This window comes from Ixodes scapularis, unplaced genomic scaffold, assembly GCF_016920785.2.
Source record: "Ixodes scapularis isolate PalLabHiFi unplaced genomic scaffold, ASM1692078v2 PGA_scaffold13__105_contigs__length_92229423, whole genome shotgun sequence".
In the NCBI taxonomy this organism is placed as follows: domain Eukaryota; kingdom Metazoa; phylum Arthropoda; class Arachnida; order Ixodida; family Ixodidae; genus Ixodes; species Ixodes scapularis.
In genome coordinates this window covers 62,274,747-62,292,359 of record NW_024609839.1, presented here as the reverse complement: position 1 = coordinate 62,292,359, position 17,613 = coordinate 62,274,747, and the positions used below count along the sequence as shown (strand labels likewise).

The window sequence follows — 17,613 nt, the reverse complement described above, 5'->3', positions numbered from 1 at the left end:
ATGAAGCTGACGCCATGTTTACATAAATGCACACTTAGCCTTACACAAAGATGGCGCCACGCCGTGTCAGAGCTTAGTTAAAGCTCCGTTTCTGGCACCAGCTTCACCACATGACCACGTTTTCCGGTGCATCGCACGTGAAGGTCGTTCGACGCTTTCGGCAAGCGTAAAGGTTGTGCCAGCTGTTTTCGGTGCTGTGCAAGAAGGTACAAGTCGGAAGACACACCAAAACCCAAACGTTTAGGGCTCTGGGCCGGGCGGCCACTCTGGATCAGAGGCGACAAGTGTGCGCACGCCCTGACGAGCGAGATCGTTTCCAAACGCTCCTCGCCGACCGCTACCGGACACACCGGACCCCAAGGCCAAAAGGCTCCGGCGCAACCAGGAACAACACGGAGGTAGGACTTGGGAACTGCTCGTTCTGCGCTACCATGCAATGGTCAGAGCTCTCTGTGCCATTTGTGCTTGCGCCGAAGTCTCTTGGGACTCCCTTGGACGCGCAAGTCATACTTCGCAAGGCTTGGACAAGGGCCGCCCACACCGAGCAGCTCAGCTATATTCCGCTCACTTATGATGGCAATGAAAGCTCACGTTTCTTCTCGGGAGAAAACTGCGGGCGACCACGCAGGACCGCTCTTCACGCCGCCACCAAGGTTGGCCACCAGCATATTCTCGGCTGTTCACTCGCTCCCGCAACGAGCGCCTTCCCATAATCCCCCCCGTTGTAAAATGCAATGCGACCTCCATTTACATGGGCTGAATGAATGCGCATTCGCTGTTTCTATCCACCTCTGTCTACCGACTTGGTTGCGATGCGCTTTTTTAGCTTATTATGCCGTTTACATGACCGCATTGGGCGCGTTAAGTCCGCGCTCCGGAGCGCGAGAGTTTGGCGCTCCTTTCACTAAACGGACAGGAGTGCCACCGGAGACTGACACTCGAGCGCGCTCTTCGTGCACCGAGAATTTTTCGGAGCGCGAGTGACTTCTTCGCGCTCCGTGACGTCACGTAAACAAACAAGATGGCTGCGCTGCTCTTGCGACCGGCAAGACGAAAAGGCGTAGGCGGACCGCTACCCCTTTTCAGTTGATTAGTGCTTAATCCAGCAGGTAAAAACGATTTGATTTGAAAGCCGAGACAGCAATTAGCGTTCCGCAAAAGGTTTGTTTGTTCATCTCGCCTGAAAAAGAAATTAATCTATCAAACGCTGCCGTGCCGATAGCACTGCGACAGAAAAGTTGTCGAGATGAGAAGATATTCGGACCGCTCTGTCCCTTTTATAATACTTAGCGCAGCGAATAAAGATACTTCGATTTGAACGCCGAAACATCAGCGAGCGTCGATGAAAAGGTTTGTTCGTGAGTCTTGCCTGAAAACGAATTGATCTATCGAACGAGCGTGCCGATAGCTCGGCGACAGAAAAGTGATGAAAAGACAGACGGCTGCCCTGCTTAGAATGCTTAGCCCGGCCGCAGCGAATAAAGATACTTAGATTGGAAAGCCGAAACATCAGTTAGCGTTGCGGGAAAGGCTTGTTCATGCATACCGCCTAAAAACGATGTGCTAACGAACGACGGTGTGCCGGTATCGGCGTAGCTTCCGTCTCGCTGCGAGACGGAACCGACGGAACCAGAAAATCTTTGACAAATTTGAGGGTTTTCCTGTGTCGCCCCGAGCGGGTTCAAGAATATTGTCTTTAATTTAAATCGGAACAGCATGCATGGTCGATAAATAGGTCAACCAAGGTAACCTTCCACATATGTGCACGAAGCGAGTCTTCAAACCTTTCAGGAATATTAAAACGTTCGTAGAAACTTCATAACGTTGCCGTCTCTTTTGCTTTAGACTCTGCCGCTCCACCCGGGCCTAATTATTTATCTTCGAAATATTTTCGGCTTCTGCCACCCGCATCCACGGTTGGAAGGAGCTCGTGTGGGCCGTGGCCCGTCGATAGGGTCGATAGTTTCTGGCCGTGTTCCAAACTTACTCGATCTAGCTCTAAGGTAAAAGTGGTTATCGAAGACCTACCCGCGTCCAGCGTTTCTCTATTTTTGTTGTCACGTGACATAAAACGCCAGGGTAACTCGGATCCATTTGAGTAGGTTTGGAACGCAGCCTCGGTGTGTCGCGCTCCTGTACGATATGCGCCGTTTAGTTGCTGCGCTCGGAGTATGAAACTCGGAGCGTCGGAGTAGGAGTAAAGGAGCGCCGACTTAACGCGCCCATTGAATGCAGCAACTGGATTTGATGCGACTAAGCCACATTCATATAAATGCGGCTAATCTCTTGTTGCCTACAGTACAGTAATACCCCTAATGTGACATGGGTGCACAAATGAATTAACCAGCCAAGCAGGTCAGATTTTCAGAGGTTGGAATTTGTGCATCGAAACTCGTCGTTTCCTCGTATCTGCCAGTCCAAATGTCGTCGCATGTTTTGCACGTGTGAACAGACAACTGCAAGCCACCCGCAGCCAGCTGCAGTATCTTCAGGGGATCGTGACCTCCTTCCAAGAGGGTGACCTGGAGGGTGACAGTGGTGTCACCAGCGCCACCGCATCACTGGGGTGAGCACACTTAAGGATAAGGTTTATTCGGGAATAAAAAATCGGGTAGTCTGTGTCGGGAACGCAGCTGCAGGGGGTACTCGAAACGTCTTGTGCGTGCTGCAGAGCGTGCACGGCCACAAATGTGCAGAAATGACATAACGAAATACACAACTTGCATTTATTTGCACATTACAAGGCTTACATGCTTAACTTTCGTTAAAGCTATTGGGAGTCTTGCGTCGGTCGGAGACGGGGCCGGCTTTTAATGGTGAAAGTAAGCACTGTCAAAGCTAGTGCCCAAGCAGAGTGGCACGTGAAGCCAAGTCTCGAACACTTGCACTCCCCAGGTTTAGCAGGCTTCCTTTCCCACAGTCCAAGCTAAGACGCTGATTCTAGCAAGCCGTTCCAGCTGTCAAAGTTTCAAAGCTTACTGAAGCATTATGGCAGGCTGCACCTGTCATAATGTTTTTTTAAAACAAGGAAGCGACCACAGATGGGGAACCAAACAATGGCAGCAACTTTTGTGTGCCGACGAAACTTGTAAGTGCAAACAGACTAACACAATGATGAGGACACAGGCAACCGCTTGTTCGTGTCCCCTTTCTTGTGTTTGTCTCTGTTTGATCGTACGAGTTTCCTCAGCATCGTGCGCCCAGTATCCCAACTACAAGCCTCGTTGAACTTTCGTTGAGTTCTGCATGAACAAGTGAAACTATCGCCGATCACAGTTTGCATCTTACGACGAACGTGACGAACAAACGTGCAGCGAGGGGGACTCCAGGAGGCAGCGAAGGGAGCTCCAGGAGCTCCAAGAGCAGCAGCTCCGACTGACGCTGCTCCGGCAGCAGCTGCTCACGTCACATCCCCTCCTCGCCGCCGCCGCCAGCAAGAACCAGCTCAAGACCTCGACTCCGGACGGTCCACGACGGCTGGACGTGAGCCCGAGGGGCGGCGGGGAGGCCTCGGGCGGGGGCGGCCATCTTGGCGGCGGCCACGTCGGTGCCTCACCTTCTCCTTCCAAAAAGGACAACGTGAATGCGCTGCCCAAGAACCTGTTTGACGTCCCAAAGTCCAGCAACAGAACGCAGGTGAGGGTGGGACAGAGGGGGACGACTAGATCTGGACAGTCGAACCTTTGTATGGCACGCAGTAGTAATAGCAACACTGTCTGTTGCGAGTTTAGAAAAACAAAACGAGCTCCTCCCAACAAACCAGTAACTCTTTCTACTTTAACGGAGCAAACTCCAGTAAGAAGGCAAGTTGAAAGAAGGAAATTGCCAATCGCGGTTAGCAGAGCTTTGTGGGAGGGGTTTGTCCTGCTACTCTAAATCTGCATCAGACCATAGTCGCTGACATGATAAGAACGGCGGCACTTTTTGTTTCAAACACTCCTCTTCCAGCACATGCTCCACTCTTTCCACTGTACTACGGCTTAATTCCTCAATTCTTAACTTAATTCCAAAGTCTGCCGGAGGAGAAGAAACTGACCGCCTTTTTACCATCTGGTTTTTCTATGACATTTTTCGCCCGATGAATTGGCGCCTGACGAGCCTTCGTCATGGGTCCAGGACCACCCCTCGAACCTGGAGTGCTCCGGAGCCGGGGGGAGCCTGCTCCGAGAGAAGGCCATCCTGGAAGAACTGCTGCAGCAGGAGCGCAGCAAGCAGCTGCTCAGCTACTCCCACAATGAAGACGTCCGGACTAGTCCGAGCTCCGGGTCACAGAGCTCGGAGCCGCCTGGAGGTGCGTTTCCGACGAGATCTGGGAATTTGATTGGGTTCGTTGTGGACGGCGGCGATCCGAGTGAATGTCTAAGGAGTTCGGGAGCGTTCCGACGGATGAGTAGTTGCGATTATGGAACTCTAAAGGGTGGCTGATGCTGCTCGTATGTCATACATAAGACATGCTGTTCACTGCAGGCGTGACGACTGACGTACGGTATAAACTCGTAATGGACATTGATAGCGATGAAGATGTCGTTCCGTTGTAAGAGGGGTATGCGGAACGCAGGTGCTCTTACTGTACAGACTTCAACGTGGATCATGACTGGAGTTTGTTCTGACAAGCGAGATCGACGAAACGGAATGAACGCTAGAAATAAAACGGATCATTCCAACTTCAGAATTTTTAAAGGTGGCCATTTTTCATCGAGTTTTACCAATGATCGTCGTCACTGCACGCTTTCGGTCGTACGAGGAGCCGAGAGGGACGACATCTGTTCGCAAAACGGGCACCACCGCTATTGAACCGAAGGTGCACAAGGTCCGACTGCCGTCGAAGAGTCACAATGGAATGGTGAACTGCTTGCAAACTTCCTAATCTAGTCCATTATATCCAAACATACATTATAACAGAACTTATAATAAGTTGGGTAAATGGCATAGATAAGAAGACAAACCAAAGTTAACAAATCAGTATGTCGTAACAATGCCTGCTGTAACCAGATCTGTTGCAACGAAGTTGCACCGTCTGTGGACGCGCGCCGAGCACGTCCAAAGCGCGTCTGCCTCGCATTCGTTCAGGTCCCGAGAGCGTCGTCGCCGGCGGCAACACGACGATTGCGGCGACCTGGGGCGGGTCCAGCACCCAGGAGAACCTGGAGGACGACGAAGACGACGAAGATCCGGTCGAGGACAGCATCGAGGCGGGCCGGGATTCTGAAGGTTGGTAGGAGGACGGACACGTTGGTTGCGTGACTCGTAGCGTCGGGCGAGCTGCCGTTCCGAACAGTATGCCTTTCGTTCCGGCGCGGTGCAGAAGGCAGTCGCAGCGACGTGGACGCCAAGGCGGAGCCTCCGTGGATTCCGGCGAGGGAGCGCGTCTTCAGCGTCCCGGATTCTGGTGCCTCCCTGGGACGAATGGACAACAGGATTTCTCACGGAAGCCTGGCCAGAGGTGGGGCGAAGCTGGGCTGTTGCTGGGACGAGACACAGGGTGGAAAACAGTTGCTGGCTGCTCATTTTTGAATGGGGGGAGGGGAGAGGAGGGAAGGGAAGGGAAGGGAAGGGAAGGGAGGGAAGGAAGGGAGGGAGGGGGGTAAGGGTAAGGCAAAATCATTGTGCATTGTAATTCATGGGTGGCAAAAAAGTCCAGAATTTGGTCTGATAAGAGTGTGGATGGTTCATTACACCAGCTAATTTTTTTAAACTTGTCTTCAGTATTATCTGTAAGCTGCTTCTCTCGAGATGCATCACCATTTGCTTTAATTGGAATCTTCGAAAATTTGGAAAAAAGTGTACTGAAATTATGCGTGCACAAGGAAGCGGCAGTTTGTGGGATCAGGGGTACAATTCATATGTTGGTATAACTGAAGACCAGGAACTGAGATGAATTGTAGCGACAGATTGGGAGATTTATTTCTCCCAGAGACAAATTGGGAGGAAGAAATAGACTATGCAATCGCTCGCCTGTTCCTGAGCTTGGTTTAGTAGGTGAGTTTAGCTTACCGGATAAGCTCAGCTTACAGGGAGCGACTAAAAACAAGCTAAACCTTGCTTGCTTTTTTTTTTTTTCTAGCTGTGACGAATGGAACCTGCCCACGACCCGGCGGCGGCCAGTGGGGCTACAACCAGGCCACGGGTGGTCCCATCCACCGGCAAGGCTCGAGCCACAGGGAGGCGCCCGTGGAGGCGGTGAGTCCGCAGGTAAGCATTCTCCCAACTCTCCGTTCAGTTTGCTCTTTGCATCGATGCACTCGGTTTCGCACTACTGTGGATCGCAACGGATGCTGCGCGCCGTCAGAGCCAATTGAAGGCCGCGGGAGCATCACGTGACCTTCGGGAAGAGTGCAGCAGTGAGTGGGGTGCTGCATAGGCTGGTGACTCATTCACGGCACTGGATTAGCCGGGAAAACTTGTAGCATCCGCTGCGGTCCACGATTGACCAGCTTGGAAAGGGATTTAATGCCCCTTTAACTGCGGTTAAGGTTGCCCGTGTGACTAGGCTATTAAACTTCGTAATGGCCAGTATCTTAGTATGCTATTAATAACTATTAATTGCATCCTTGATTTTCTTTTTTTTTTAACGTGTGTGGGTTGTTTACGATGTAATGCCCCACATTTATTTTTTTTCACCCCAAAGTAGAGATTAGTAACACGAAAATCTAGAGGTTGCAACATCGGTGTTTCCTGCATACATGCGTGTAATTTCACGGTCCTTGCGCGACTTCGTTGTAATAGTGAGAGAAAATGGCATCTGTGTCGGACATGCGTCGCAAGCAATAAGCTGCGATTGAGTTCCCATTGGCATGAGAGAAAAGCTGCAGGAAAAATTCATAACCATTTTTTTGATGTGTATGGAACTTGGGCAGTCGACAAGAGCACGGTTGGACGCCGGGCGAGAAGAATTAAGGCCTCGCAAAATTGAGAGAGGGAGCAGCGGGATTGGCCGCAGTTCGAGCGTTCTGTCACCGCCACCAACCCAGGCATGTTGCAGCGTGCCAATGAATTTATTTGCGCGAATTGGCACACTATAAGTCGACCCTTGGCCCTAAATCATTCAGTTTGCAAAGCAAATGCAATGCCAGTTGTATGTGTCGTCGGAGTGTGCATCGTAAGAAGGATCCGAGGGATATCTTTCATCTAGGGCAATGATGCTCGTCCTCGCACCATTCTCCAAACCCTTGAGGCAATTGCCAACTTTTGTTGAACCGTATTGCTCGATCCCCTCTACAGTCATGATTTGGCACCATCGTTTTTTCGTCTCTTTGAGCCACGGGCGCACATCGCCGAACAAGGTTTGAAAACAACAGCGTTATTTGTGGAGTGAGAGCACGGCGATGTGAGCAGAAGACGACCTGGCGCAGAGAAGGCGCGCGTCTCGTCGTTTCACACCAAGGTAAAGCCGTAAAACTGAGCAGAGATTATACAGAAATCTCTCGTTATAACGACGTCGCTTTTTTAAAATTATTGCTTTTATCGAAGTTTAACGCAGTCCCGACCTAAATGCCTGCATTTTGTGCCGGATTATCCCATATGACGCACATGTGCACATGCTACGTGCACATGTGCGTCATATGGGAGTGGGAGTGCTTGCTGAAAGTCGCTTAGATCTGCGAGGTTGAGAAAAGTGGCCGGCCCAAGTGCGAAATCGCCAAAGAATTCAACATTTTAGCATCGGCTGTTCGACACTGTCCACCGTTTTATTTGTTCGAGAAGTTTTGTTATGCAGGAGAAAGCGCACCCGCGACCTGAAGATGAAAGATTGCCAACTGCTTTGCACATGTCGGATATTCTCCGCGAGCATGCCTGCCGAGCCAGCGCACAATTCCCAAAGCTGCAACGGTCTCTACAGGAGTGTGTAAAAACACGTCTGCGGACGTTCCCGTTGTTGCTTCTGCCACGGGTGCTGCGACCCTAGACCTTGCGTGCAACCAGGGTAAACATGAGGCAACGTCGAAAAGGACTTTGGGAAACGCCGACGACTGCGGAGACACGAAACATCTTACGGCTGCTTCGAAACAAAGGGGAGTGCAGCGGCAGTGACAGTGTTCTTGCGATGAACGGAGCAGTTCGAGGAGAAGTGATGCCCGGATGGAAATTATCGGCAAACTCAACTTAATTATTTTTTTACTTGGTGAAACTGCCACTTGTTGTTCCTAATCAAGGTTTGTTTTATTAGATATACATTGAGAGTGTTCCCCGGTGTTCCTGTCCACATAAAAAACTGCTGGCGCTGTTTTTTTTTGTTTTTTTTTTTTCCTTTTTGTATTGTTTTTATTGAATTACCGCTTATATCAAATTTCTTTTTTTGCTATCCCATTGACTTCATTATAGACGCTTTACACACGCGCCAGATTACAGACGCCATTGCCGACCTTCTGTTGTCTTACCGAGATATCAAACCACTGAAGCGGGCTTTGGCGAGCCTCCACAAAGGCAAATGCCGGGGAAAAAGACACCGCCGTATCTAAAATGACAGTAACCTGTACTCCTGTGGTAATGATGGAGCATAGTGAAAAATGTAAGCGAAAACAAAAACTGAAGGGCGGTTATGGCGGCGCCCATGCGCAGCTGCTGTAAAGCGTCAATAATGAGGGATTACTGTGTGTAAGGGAGAGAGGTGCTGTAATATTTGGTACAAACTATTTTAAATATAGTTTTCTCTGCGGAAGCGTGAATGTCGTTCTCGAAAGTATAATGTGCACAGAGTGTCCAGTTTCGCAATTTCAAAAAGCTGCGCCAGAACTAACACCACCGGAGTTACATGGGGGTAGTTCCCTACAAACCTACCAGATGGCAGCACGTCCCCGCGAACGCGCCCGTTCAAGCAGAGGCGGGAATTTTTTAATGAGCAGTTTTGGACGTACATGTACATCAACAACCATGTGGGACGCTCCCATGCTGACGTACAGGTACGTCAGTGACCATGAAAGGGTTAATAAATGTGGGGCATTACTTTGTGAGCTACCCTTATAGCTTACTCGCCTCTGCAATGCCCTCGTGCCCCCGAGGGTATTTGAAGTAAATAAATACATTATTCAGATGAGCATATTCTTTACCGGCCGTGCAGGTTGCCACGGACGAGCAGGACGGTGCCGGCGAAAGAGTGCCGGGAGTGCCGGTGTTCCCCGGGTGGCACCAGCAGGCAGTGCACCAGTTGCACCAGCAGCTGGAGCAGACGGGGGCACTCTGCAACTCCGCCTTGCAGGAGCACCAGCAGCAGGCGTTCACGGGGGCGCTGTTGGCAACCTCGGCCGGAGCCGTCTCCCCAGGTACCTGTTCGACAAGCTTCGTCTTTCAAGCCTCGTTTTTTTTTTTTTATTATTGCCATATTTCCAGACTTTAAGTTACACGTATATAGCTGTATGTTTGATGTGGGAAAATGGCATTGATACGCCTGCATATGCGTATTTTGACTGCGGCAATGCGGAGGCCAGTTTGAATATTCTTGCAAACGAATCAAACAAGAAATATAATCCCTGCAGCAAATTTGCGCATTTGAGGTCCATACTTACAGATAAAAATGCGTATGAAATGCGCCGACAAAACGTTTGTTAAATGAACTGCGGGTCATACATACTACCTACCGTATCACCGGATAATATATTACTGCTGTAAAATGCCGGGGAAGTACCCACCCCACTTTCACTAAAAACTGTCAAATCAGTAAAAATCATGATGGCGACCAATAAAGAGCTTCCAAGGCAGGGTGAACGGGATCGAAGAAAGCACATTTATTTCCGCGTGATATCCCCGTCATCGCCACTGGCGGTCTCGTAGCCGCCTCAACAGAGGAAATATTTTTGGCTGATACCGGCGATTTGGAGGGGTTGGGTGCTTGCAGAATTCCCAAGTTTGCGAAATGTGAACAGTGGATTTTACAGCATTATTATATTTTGCTTCGTTTGGCTTCCTATATGGTTGTCGGTGAACTTGCAGGTGAAACAGTTTTGAAGGGGGCTTTTTCACAGTTTAGAATATTTCTTCCCAGAAATGAATTCATAATTGTTGTGTTCAGATATAGCAAGTGATATCTTGAACATTGTACCTTAAAATCAGTTTGTTCATTTTGTATTTATGCATTGATTTGAATTTTATGCACTCCATCATAAAGTTTGGTTACTCAAAAGCTTTATATTAGTAAAAGCATATGGCATTATATGGGTAATAGTGAAGCGAATTTGAAGTGTGCTTGGACTACTGACACGTGCATCTTTAGGTACTGATGTTTTTCGAGACACCGATATAGACAAACTTTTTAGATTGACCAACTTTTTGTACTAGTATAGAGAGGTTCTTCCGTACCGCTTCGACGTCTTTGCAACCAAAGGGTTTGCTGCGTAGCAGTTCTACCACGACTGCTCCATGCACGAGGCAAATTGCAGGGGAATTTTTCGGACCGGTTCGTTGAGAGACGCGGGCTGCGGCGGCTTTTCGAGTATCTGATTATCACTCCACGCGTTACCTCATAAGAAAGCCAGAGAATGAATCGGGAAGCAAAAAGCGGGAACATAATGGGCCACGCCCTGCGTTTCTTAATCTATCGGCAACCATACGTGACGAGCGTGAAATGCATGTTTCACCGGAGCAGATGCCCGCGCCCCTCCAGGCTCCGCCCAGCCTCGGCTCCCGGGTTTCGACGCCGTCCAGCAGTATGCCATCCAGCAGCAGCAGCAGCTTCTGCTCAGCATTGTCCACTGCTACCACCTGCTCAGCATCCAGCAGCTGGAGATCAACCAGCTCCAGCACGCCATTCAGCAGGTGCGGAAAGCCGATCGTCTGGAGGGACGGGCAGTTTGAAATGTGCTCCCGCGGGTGGTTGGCGCAGGATGCCGTAGTCGAGTTGCGTGTAACGTCGCAGTCGCACAACCTTGTAACGTTGTGCAATGTCGCAGTGTCACATGATATCCAGTGTTGGGTAAAGTGCATCTCGGAAGTAGTTGAAGTAAAGTAGAAAGTAAATAAGAGGTTATGTACTTCAAGTAAAATAGTAAGTACACCGGGCACAATGTATTTTAAGTAAAGTACTATAAGTATAAAAAGCACAATCTTTCATGATGCCCATGATGCCCTTTCATCCCTTTTTTCTTTTTAACTGGTATGCATTGCCCTAGGGGTAATTGGGGGGGCACCAGTTATTTTCGGAAATGGCGGCGAATATTGGATGAAGGCAAGTGGTCACAGGGTAGTTGTTTTACTCTTCCTGACAAACTATTTAACACAATCAACTTATAAGGCACTTATTTGTACCGGTTTTATAGCCACCATTACTTCTCAGAGAAATGAGTGGATAACAAAAAGTACCTGAAAAAAATACTTCAAGTAAAGTACAAGTATCTACTCGGAGAATGTACTTCAGGTAAAATACAAGTATTCTAAACTTCCTTGATGTGTACTTTAAGGACAATGTGCTTAAAGTGCTTCCCAACACTGGTGGCATCAGTGTCTCATCACGTCGCACTGTCACGTGGTGTTCCGATGCCGCGTGCCTCCACAATGTTGTGCGACGCCAGGGTGTTGCGCGACACGCCGACGTCAGGGTTATTTAAACAGATGGGCCCTATTAGTTTATATGCTTTACATGTGGCTTTACACTGTATCTATTGCTGGAACTTCTTACTGGAACTGGTCAGTTTTTTTTTGTAGAATTTGGCTGGTAATAGAAATTTTCCTTAAAACCCAACCACAGGGCAAGTCTTTTCACCAAAGTGCTATTCCTTAAAAGGGTTAAACAGAGGGTGTAGGTAGCGTCGGCGTTTTGAGGGTCATCTGTCCAGCGACTCAGGACGTGTTCTCCAACGGCAGGTGTGTTTGAACGGGGGCGAGGAGGCGCCCCCACTTGCCATGCCCCCCGCCTTCCAGCTCCCTGAGCATCCCCTGCAGGGCCCCCTGTTTCTGGGGGCCCCGTGGGCGGTGCCCTCCCCGGGGGGTCCCGTCGGGGTCCTGGCCCAGGGGATGGCCGTTCCACAGCAGACGACGTCCCACGCCGTCTCGGAAGCGAGAGGGGGCCCGCCCCTGGGAGCCACCCTCAACAACCAGGTGAGGGCGACGCCAGATGCGCTAAACTAAAGTAGCTGTAACAAAATAATTTGATGGCCTAGTTGGTTAAACATAGTACACGAAATTAGCACTCTGTCCTATCCACTCCTTCTTTCTGTGTTCGTCCTTTGCGCTAATTATGTGTACTATAAATTAGCTGCTAAGATATAAAATACCTCTGTGCAGTGTTTCATACTTTGGATGTGTCGCAGAATAGCAGTTTGGAAAGCACTGTTCTAGGGTGTTCATAATTTTTTTTTTTTTAGGACATTGCAAAAGCGTTGCAATAGTGTTGTGTGGATATCCGAATTTTCGGATAGTAGTTTCGAATGATACGCTAGGTACTTTTTGATATTTGCTTCAAGATGAACTGCGATATCCCATTCAGTGCTCTTCGTGTTTTGAAGCACGTAGCTTAGAAAAAGAAATCTTGAGTCGTAGTCATGCAAATACAGTGCATACAGTATACGAAAAATGGTTGTTGGTAACGCTGCGAAACATTTTTCGATCCAAAAAAGAAAAAATTATCCACAAAAAGAATAGGAAATATGCGGAAACGGTTGTACGCCGTCGCAAGTGTGTGAGCAGTCTTTATAGTCAAAAGTGTTGGTTCTGCTTTTCGTTTTTCGACCTGTTAATATGTCAGTTGAAGTAAGTGGTCCAGCACTGTTGCTAAAGGTACAGTCGGTACGAGACTGAAAATGCCTAGAACACAAAAACGAGTGCGAGTAAAAAAGAAAGTCCGACGTCGCGTTCGTTCGCGTCCTGTCTGCCGTCATGCGACGTCGATCGTCCGACTCTGGCTCAATCCCAGGTGGTTCCGGGCAGCAGGGCCAACAACTTCTGGGACAACTTCCGCAGTTACTCCCGCCAGAATCTCCTCTCCACCTCGGCCACGACTCCGCCCAAGACCAACGAGCTGCCGGCAAACTTCCAGGTCGGCGCGCCAATCATTAGACAAAACCATAGAGGTTTTGTCTAATGATCTTTTTTTTTGTGTGTAGTTTTTGGAGCCAAAATTAGTTTTTGCTTTTTCTAAGCAAAACTTGATGACATGGTCACTGGGATTACGGTACTTTGTTGATAGTCGCGGGGATGCCTCTATGCGACGGAATTAAAATGCGGCCCGCGGACCGAACGAGAGGTCCATGCGAGCACTCGATTTGCGCTCGTGACGATCTATGCCTCGACGAGCGTTCGGGCAGTGGCTCGTGTCCAGTCGCCGCAAAGATGGGAATAGCCGAACCCTAACAAAGTCTGGGACCTGGCACTTGCCCCATACATTGCCAACCCCAGTGTTTGACCAGAACATTGGCAGCGGTAGAATCGGCACTGGATCACGTGGCCGCTTGTTCTGGTTGCTAATCGAAAAAGTGAATGCCACTCTTTTTTTTTTTTTTTTTTTCAAATTTTTTGCAAGTGTTGTTGTGCGTAGAGATAAAACTGATGCTTGTTTTGTAGGCTACGAACGTCCAGGCAGTCTTGTATCCATTACTAAAACAGAGTACCTATTTACAATTACAATTACTTTGTTGGAAAATGTAACTGTTTACAGTAATCAATAGTTGCATCTCAAAAGTAATTGAATAATTACCAGAAGGTAATTTATTACTTTTCGCATTACTTTTTAAACTTTTTATTACGAAATCACAAATGAATACGTGTGTTCGAAGTCATTACATTTTGTTTTTTCTGGTGTCCCTCTATTATCTTCATATCTTTTTTCGTCGTCTGGAATCTTGTTGTCCCTTTTAGTTTAGGTGTAAAAAGAAGTGTCCAACATTGGAGAAATTTAAACGAGTGACGCACGGGCAGACATAGCACTTTTTCAGGTAAAAAAAAACTAACAATTTTAGCTCTTTCGGAAACATAAAATTGATTACAGTAAAATAGTAATTTAATTACAGTGCACATTACCAAAAAAAAAAAAAGTAACTGAAGCGTTCAAAAGTTGCAATAAAATGTAATTAATTTTAAGTAATCAGTTACTTGGAACTCGTTACGTACAAGATTACATCGAGCTAGATGTGGCAGGCCAGCTGTAAATGTTGCTGCCCAATGCTCGTCTTCTCTGATCTTTTTTTTTTTTTTTTTTTTTTTTTGTTTATGGCATTATTATAGGTTCAGCAGTCACATTTGGCCGGCGGTAGGAGTCCCGCCACGGCGGCGTCGGGAACCTCAAGACCCAAGCCAAGCTCCGTGCCGCGGCCCGTCGGCGAACTCACCGCGATAGTGCCTCCACAAGAGTAAGACCGGCGAAAGGGCGAGCATCGATCCTAGCCCGACCCCTACGTCTAATTTTGTTCTCGTCCTCCCGCTGCGCAGTCGCGGACGTCACATGCGACCCGTGGCCAACGTGTCGCTGCAAGACTCGTCGGCCAGGGCGGCCGGCAGTCGGCTCAACATCGGCAAGCAGCAGCAACCGACAGGTGCGTTTTGTTGTTGGTTCTTGCTCGAATGGGCAGGTTCGAGAGTTGTGCCGTAGCCATTTAAATTGCATTTGGGTTCTTATTGGGCCTGCTTTAGTTGGATCATGTAGTTTCTACACCCGTGTGTGGTTTTTTTTTCTCATGTCGTGTCCGGTGCCTACCCTCTTGGCTGCGCGTAAACGTGCCCTAGTGAAATCCGTAAAGCAGTTTGGTTGCCGTTTAAGAACCCAAGTCTTGTGCTTTGCTTGAAAGGGCATTGGGAGAGCACTTGCACAATAATGCTTGGCACTGTGTGCAGGTTTCATGTATTTGTGCTTGTAGCACTGACACTTCTGGAGCAGTGTTAAAATTGTCTTTATGGCTGTCGAATGCTACGGCTTTCTTACTGGTGGTGGGTCAGCTTGAACTTGCAGAAACGGCTGTGGGAAGGATGGAACGAGACAAAACAGTTCGAACTGACACGTCACCAATACGTACCAACTAGCTCAACTGAAGCCTGTAGCTTTCTTGCATTTGGCATTCGAATGGAGCCCATGATAAACCAAATGTTTGGTTTGCATTAAAGGGACCATGAAATGACTTTTTTACTTTTTCCAGATAACTTTTACATTAAACCATCAATGTTCACTGAATGCCGAACAGGCATCCGTTTTCGTCTCGGTTTATTAACTTCTACACAAAAAATTAATGAAATATCGACTTTTTCTTGACCGCAAAACAAGCCGTGACGTACGCTGCTTCCGGAACCGGAAGTTCTCTCGGCAGTTGGAGATGGGAGCGTTAGCGGCGACGAGTTGGGGTGTGCCGGTAGGTTTTAATCGGCGCCTCTCATCGCCGCATCGCAGCTGAGCGAAATTCAATGAGATACGTTGCGCTACAGCGACAGCATGGGACTAGTCCCATACGCCGTTATGCCTGTTGGGAAGTGCAGCGAGTCTTCCGGTGAAGACTCCAGAAGTTAACCAAACTGTCATTGTTGGTAAAAGGCGGCCAGTGTCAGTCGTTTGCAAAGCGACGTAGATGGAAACAAATTGCCGCGGCGTTTTTCGCGGTCTCGGAGATGCAGGAACGAGCCGACGTTAAAAAAGATACGTTTGAACTACGAGTGTCAGCAAGAGCCACGTAAATACCTGTTCACACTCGGAGTGGACGCGCGCGTTTGATGGAAGTGCTGTATTCGCGCTGTTGGTAAGCGCTTCGGGACCGATCTTTTACGATTGCAACTCGATACTGACGCGACACTCGGCAAAGAAAGGTTAGACCGGTATTGCGCGTATACCTCCCACGAACTGTTACAGCTCGACAGTGACGTGCAGTCTGTCAGAATAAAAATGGCATACCAATAACAAAGTGTACATACCGTGTTACGAAGGTAATCCATACAGCGTTTATTTCAGCTCTATATCACACAAAACAAGAAGAGAGAATTGACGAGGGTCCCTTTTCGACGAGTGTTCGTCAACCCTGCCTCGGAAAACAAGGGGAAGAGATTGACCTCACCTCTTAACCTAAAATTGAGGTCAGCGATCAAACTATAATACGGGAAGGGTCCACAAGGGTAGCGCGGGCATATTCCATTCAGCACGCCAGCCGGTCGTAGGCAGACAGACGGTCTTGCGACGAAGCAACGCTGCGCCGAGTCGGAGTGCCTGCTAGGCCTATATATCCTGAGAGCTTCGTAGGAGCGGGATTCGCGGCTGTTGTCGCTCTTCTCGGGTGTTTGTGGATCCAGCGTTCTTGTTCGTCGTGGTCTGTTTTAAGTACATTTTTTTCTTGCTGCTTGAAGTCGGCACGCGCGAGATGAAGACGTAGAAAAATAAACGTTCAGTCAGTCAGAGTTCTGAGAGGAAGGAAACCAAAGGAAATCACCGTTCTGAACTCGGCCCTGCCCTACTGCGCACGCGCAGTGGTTGCTTCGTTTACCACACGATAGATGGCGCTTGGCTCTCAGCATTATCAAATTTGGCAATTTTCGCCACACATCTCTAATTATGCTACAAAATGTGGATCTGAATATTATTTAACAAAACTTTTAGGAAACATTCGCCGGCTATTTATTGTTTACGATCGCGGTGCTGGTGAGGTAGGCTCTTACCCAATAGGCGACCTGGATTTGGCTGACGTGCTCCATTTCCGCGGATGCATCATAGTGAACAGGCGAAGGAAGGAAGGCGCAAAAGAGTCCAGTTTTCTTTTAAAAGTTCTATAGCAAATAATTTTTTTTGGCTCCCTAGTTTTGTGTTTTTGTGTTTCTTTTCACACCTTTTACGACGTGCGGTGGATGAAATTCGATTTTAAAATCATTTCATGGTCCCTTTAAGTGCTGTGGCTCATTTGTCTTGCATGCTTGAAGAGTGATCTTGTCCTACACCTTGTCTTTTTTCTGAATAGGGTTTCAAGATGGCACTATCCCCACGGCGGTTGCATTTCCCTACAGCCCATCTCCTCCCAGGTATCCTTGCACTTGTATTCGGGCATTGGATAATCACAGTGGTTGCACCAGGAGATGTTTCCCTCATGAATTATGGAGGAGAGTGATAAGTCTTATTTAGGAGAGGCACAATTCAAATGAGGAGGTGAAGGCTTGCTGTTGAAAAGCTAATAAAAACAGAAGAATTGTTTGCAAACGAAATATTCTGAAGTGATTGTCTTCTAGAACATCACTGCTTACCTACTTCGAAATATCTTTTTCATGCATAACCCTTTTTGTTTTCTCCCACACGAGGAATCTTAAAGGGCAACTTCGCTTCATTTTTGATAGTCAGAAAACTATGTAGCCCTCTTCAGTATCATATAGGAAGACCCCATGTCAAATATTACAATCTAATTCCGTCTATATATTTAATAAACTGGCCAGCAAACTTTCAAATCAGCCAAGTCGCGGAAATCTGCCAACTCCAGCGTGCGACGTGAGGTGCAATTGTCAGCAAAGTCAATGCAACGGAGTTGGAGCGGCCAACGTTGAGCCACTACGTCAGAGGCATGACTACGTCATTCTCACGTTTTGTTTGTTTTTACTTCTCAGAGCGAAATTGAACGATGACGTCATGAGTTTCTCCTCCCGGTGTTGGCTGACCGGGCGTTCACGTGATCACCGTAACGCGGATGCGCTAGTTTGCGCTGCCCTGCGTGCTTATCGGTCTGTTTCTCCGCTCCC

At 48.4% G+C, this 17,613-nt stretch overlaps 1 protein-coding gene across 6 annotated transcripts in view; it reads left to right on the top strand.

Annotated features, from left to right (window-relative positions):
• The window catches only part of LOC8035613, a 52,792-nt gene that overhangs the window by 19,756 nt on the left and 15,423 nt on the right, over positions 1-17,613 (top strand). For 4 of the 6 annotated variants that reach the window (XM_029987116.4, XM_040498971.2, XM_040498969.2 and 1 more), the window contains 13 exons: positions 2,453-2,566; positions 3,315-3,636; positions 4,117-4,291; positions 5,071-5,211; positions 5,306-5,443; positions 6,065-6,192; positions 9,059-9,260; positions 10,580-10,749; positions 11,794-12,027; positions 12,842-12,964; positions 14,149-14,273; positions 14,353-14,456; positions 16,848-16,908. In XM_029987116.4, coding sequence (XP_029842976.3) covers positions 2,453-2,566; positions 3,315-3,636; positions 4,117-4,291; positions 5,071-5,211; positions 5,306-5,443; positions 6,065-6,192; positions 9,059-9,260; positions 10,580-10,749; positions 11,794-12,027; positions 12,842-12,964; positions 14,149-14,273; positions 14,353-14,456; positions 16,848-16,908 — 2,037 coding nt within the window. The remainder of the gene's footprint in view (positions 1-2,452; positions 2,567-3,314; positions 3,637-4,116; positions 4,292-5,070; positions 5,212-5,305; positions 5,444-6,064; positions 6,193-9,058; positions 9,261-10,579; positions 10,750-11,793; positions 12,028-12,841; positions 12,965-14,148; positions 14,274-14,352; positions 14,457-16,847; positions 16,909-17,613) is intronic. The other 2 variants (XM_040498974.2, XM_040498973.2) reach the window with 1 other exon arrangement.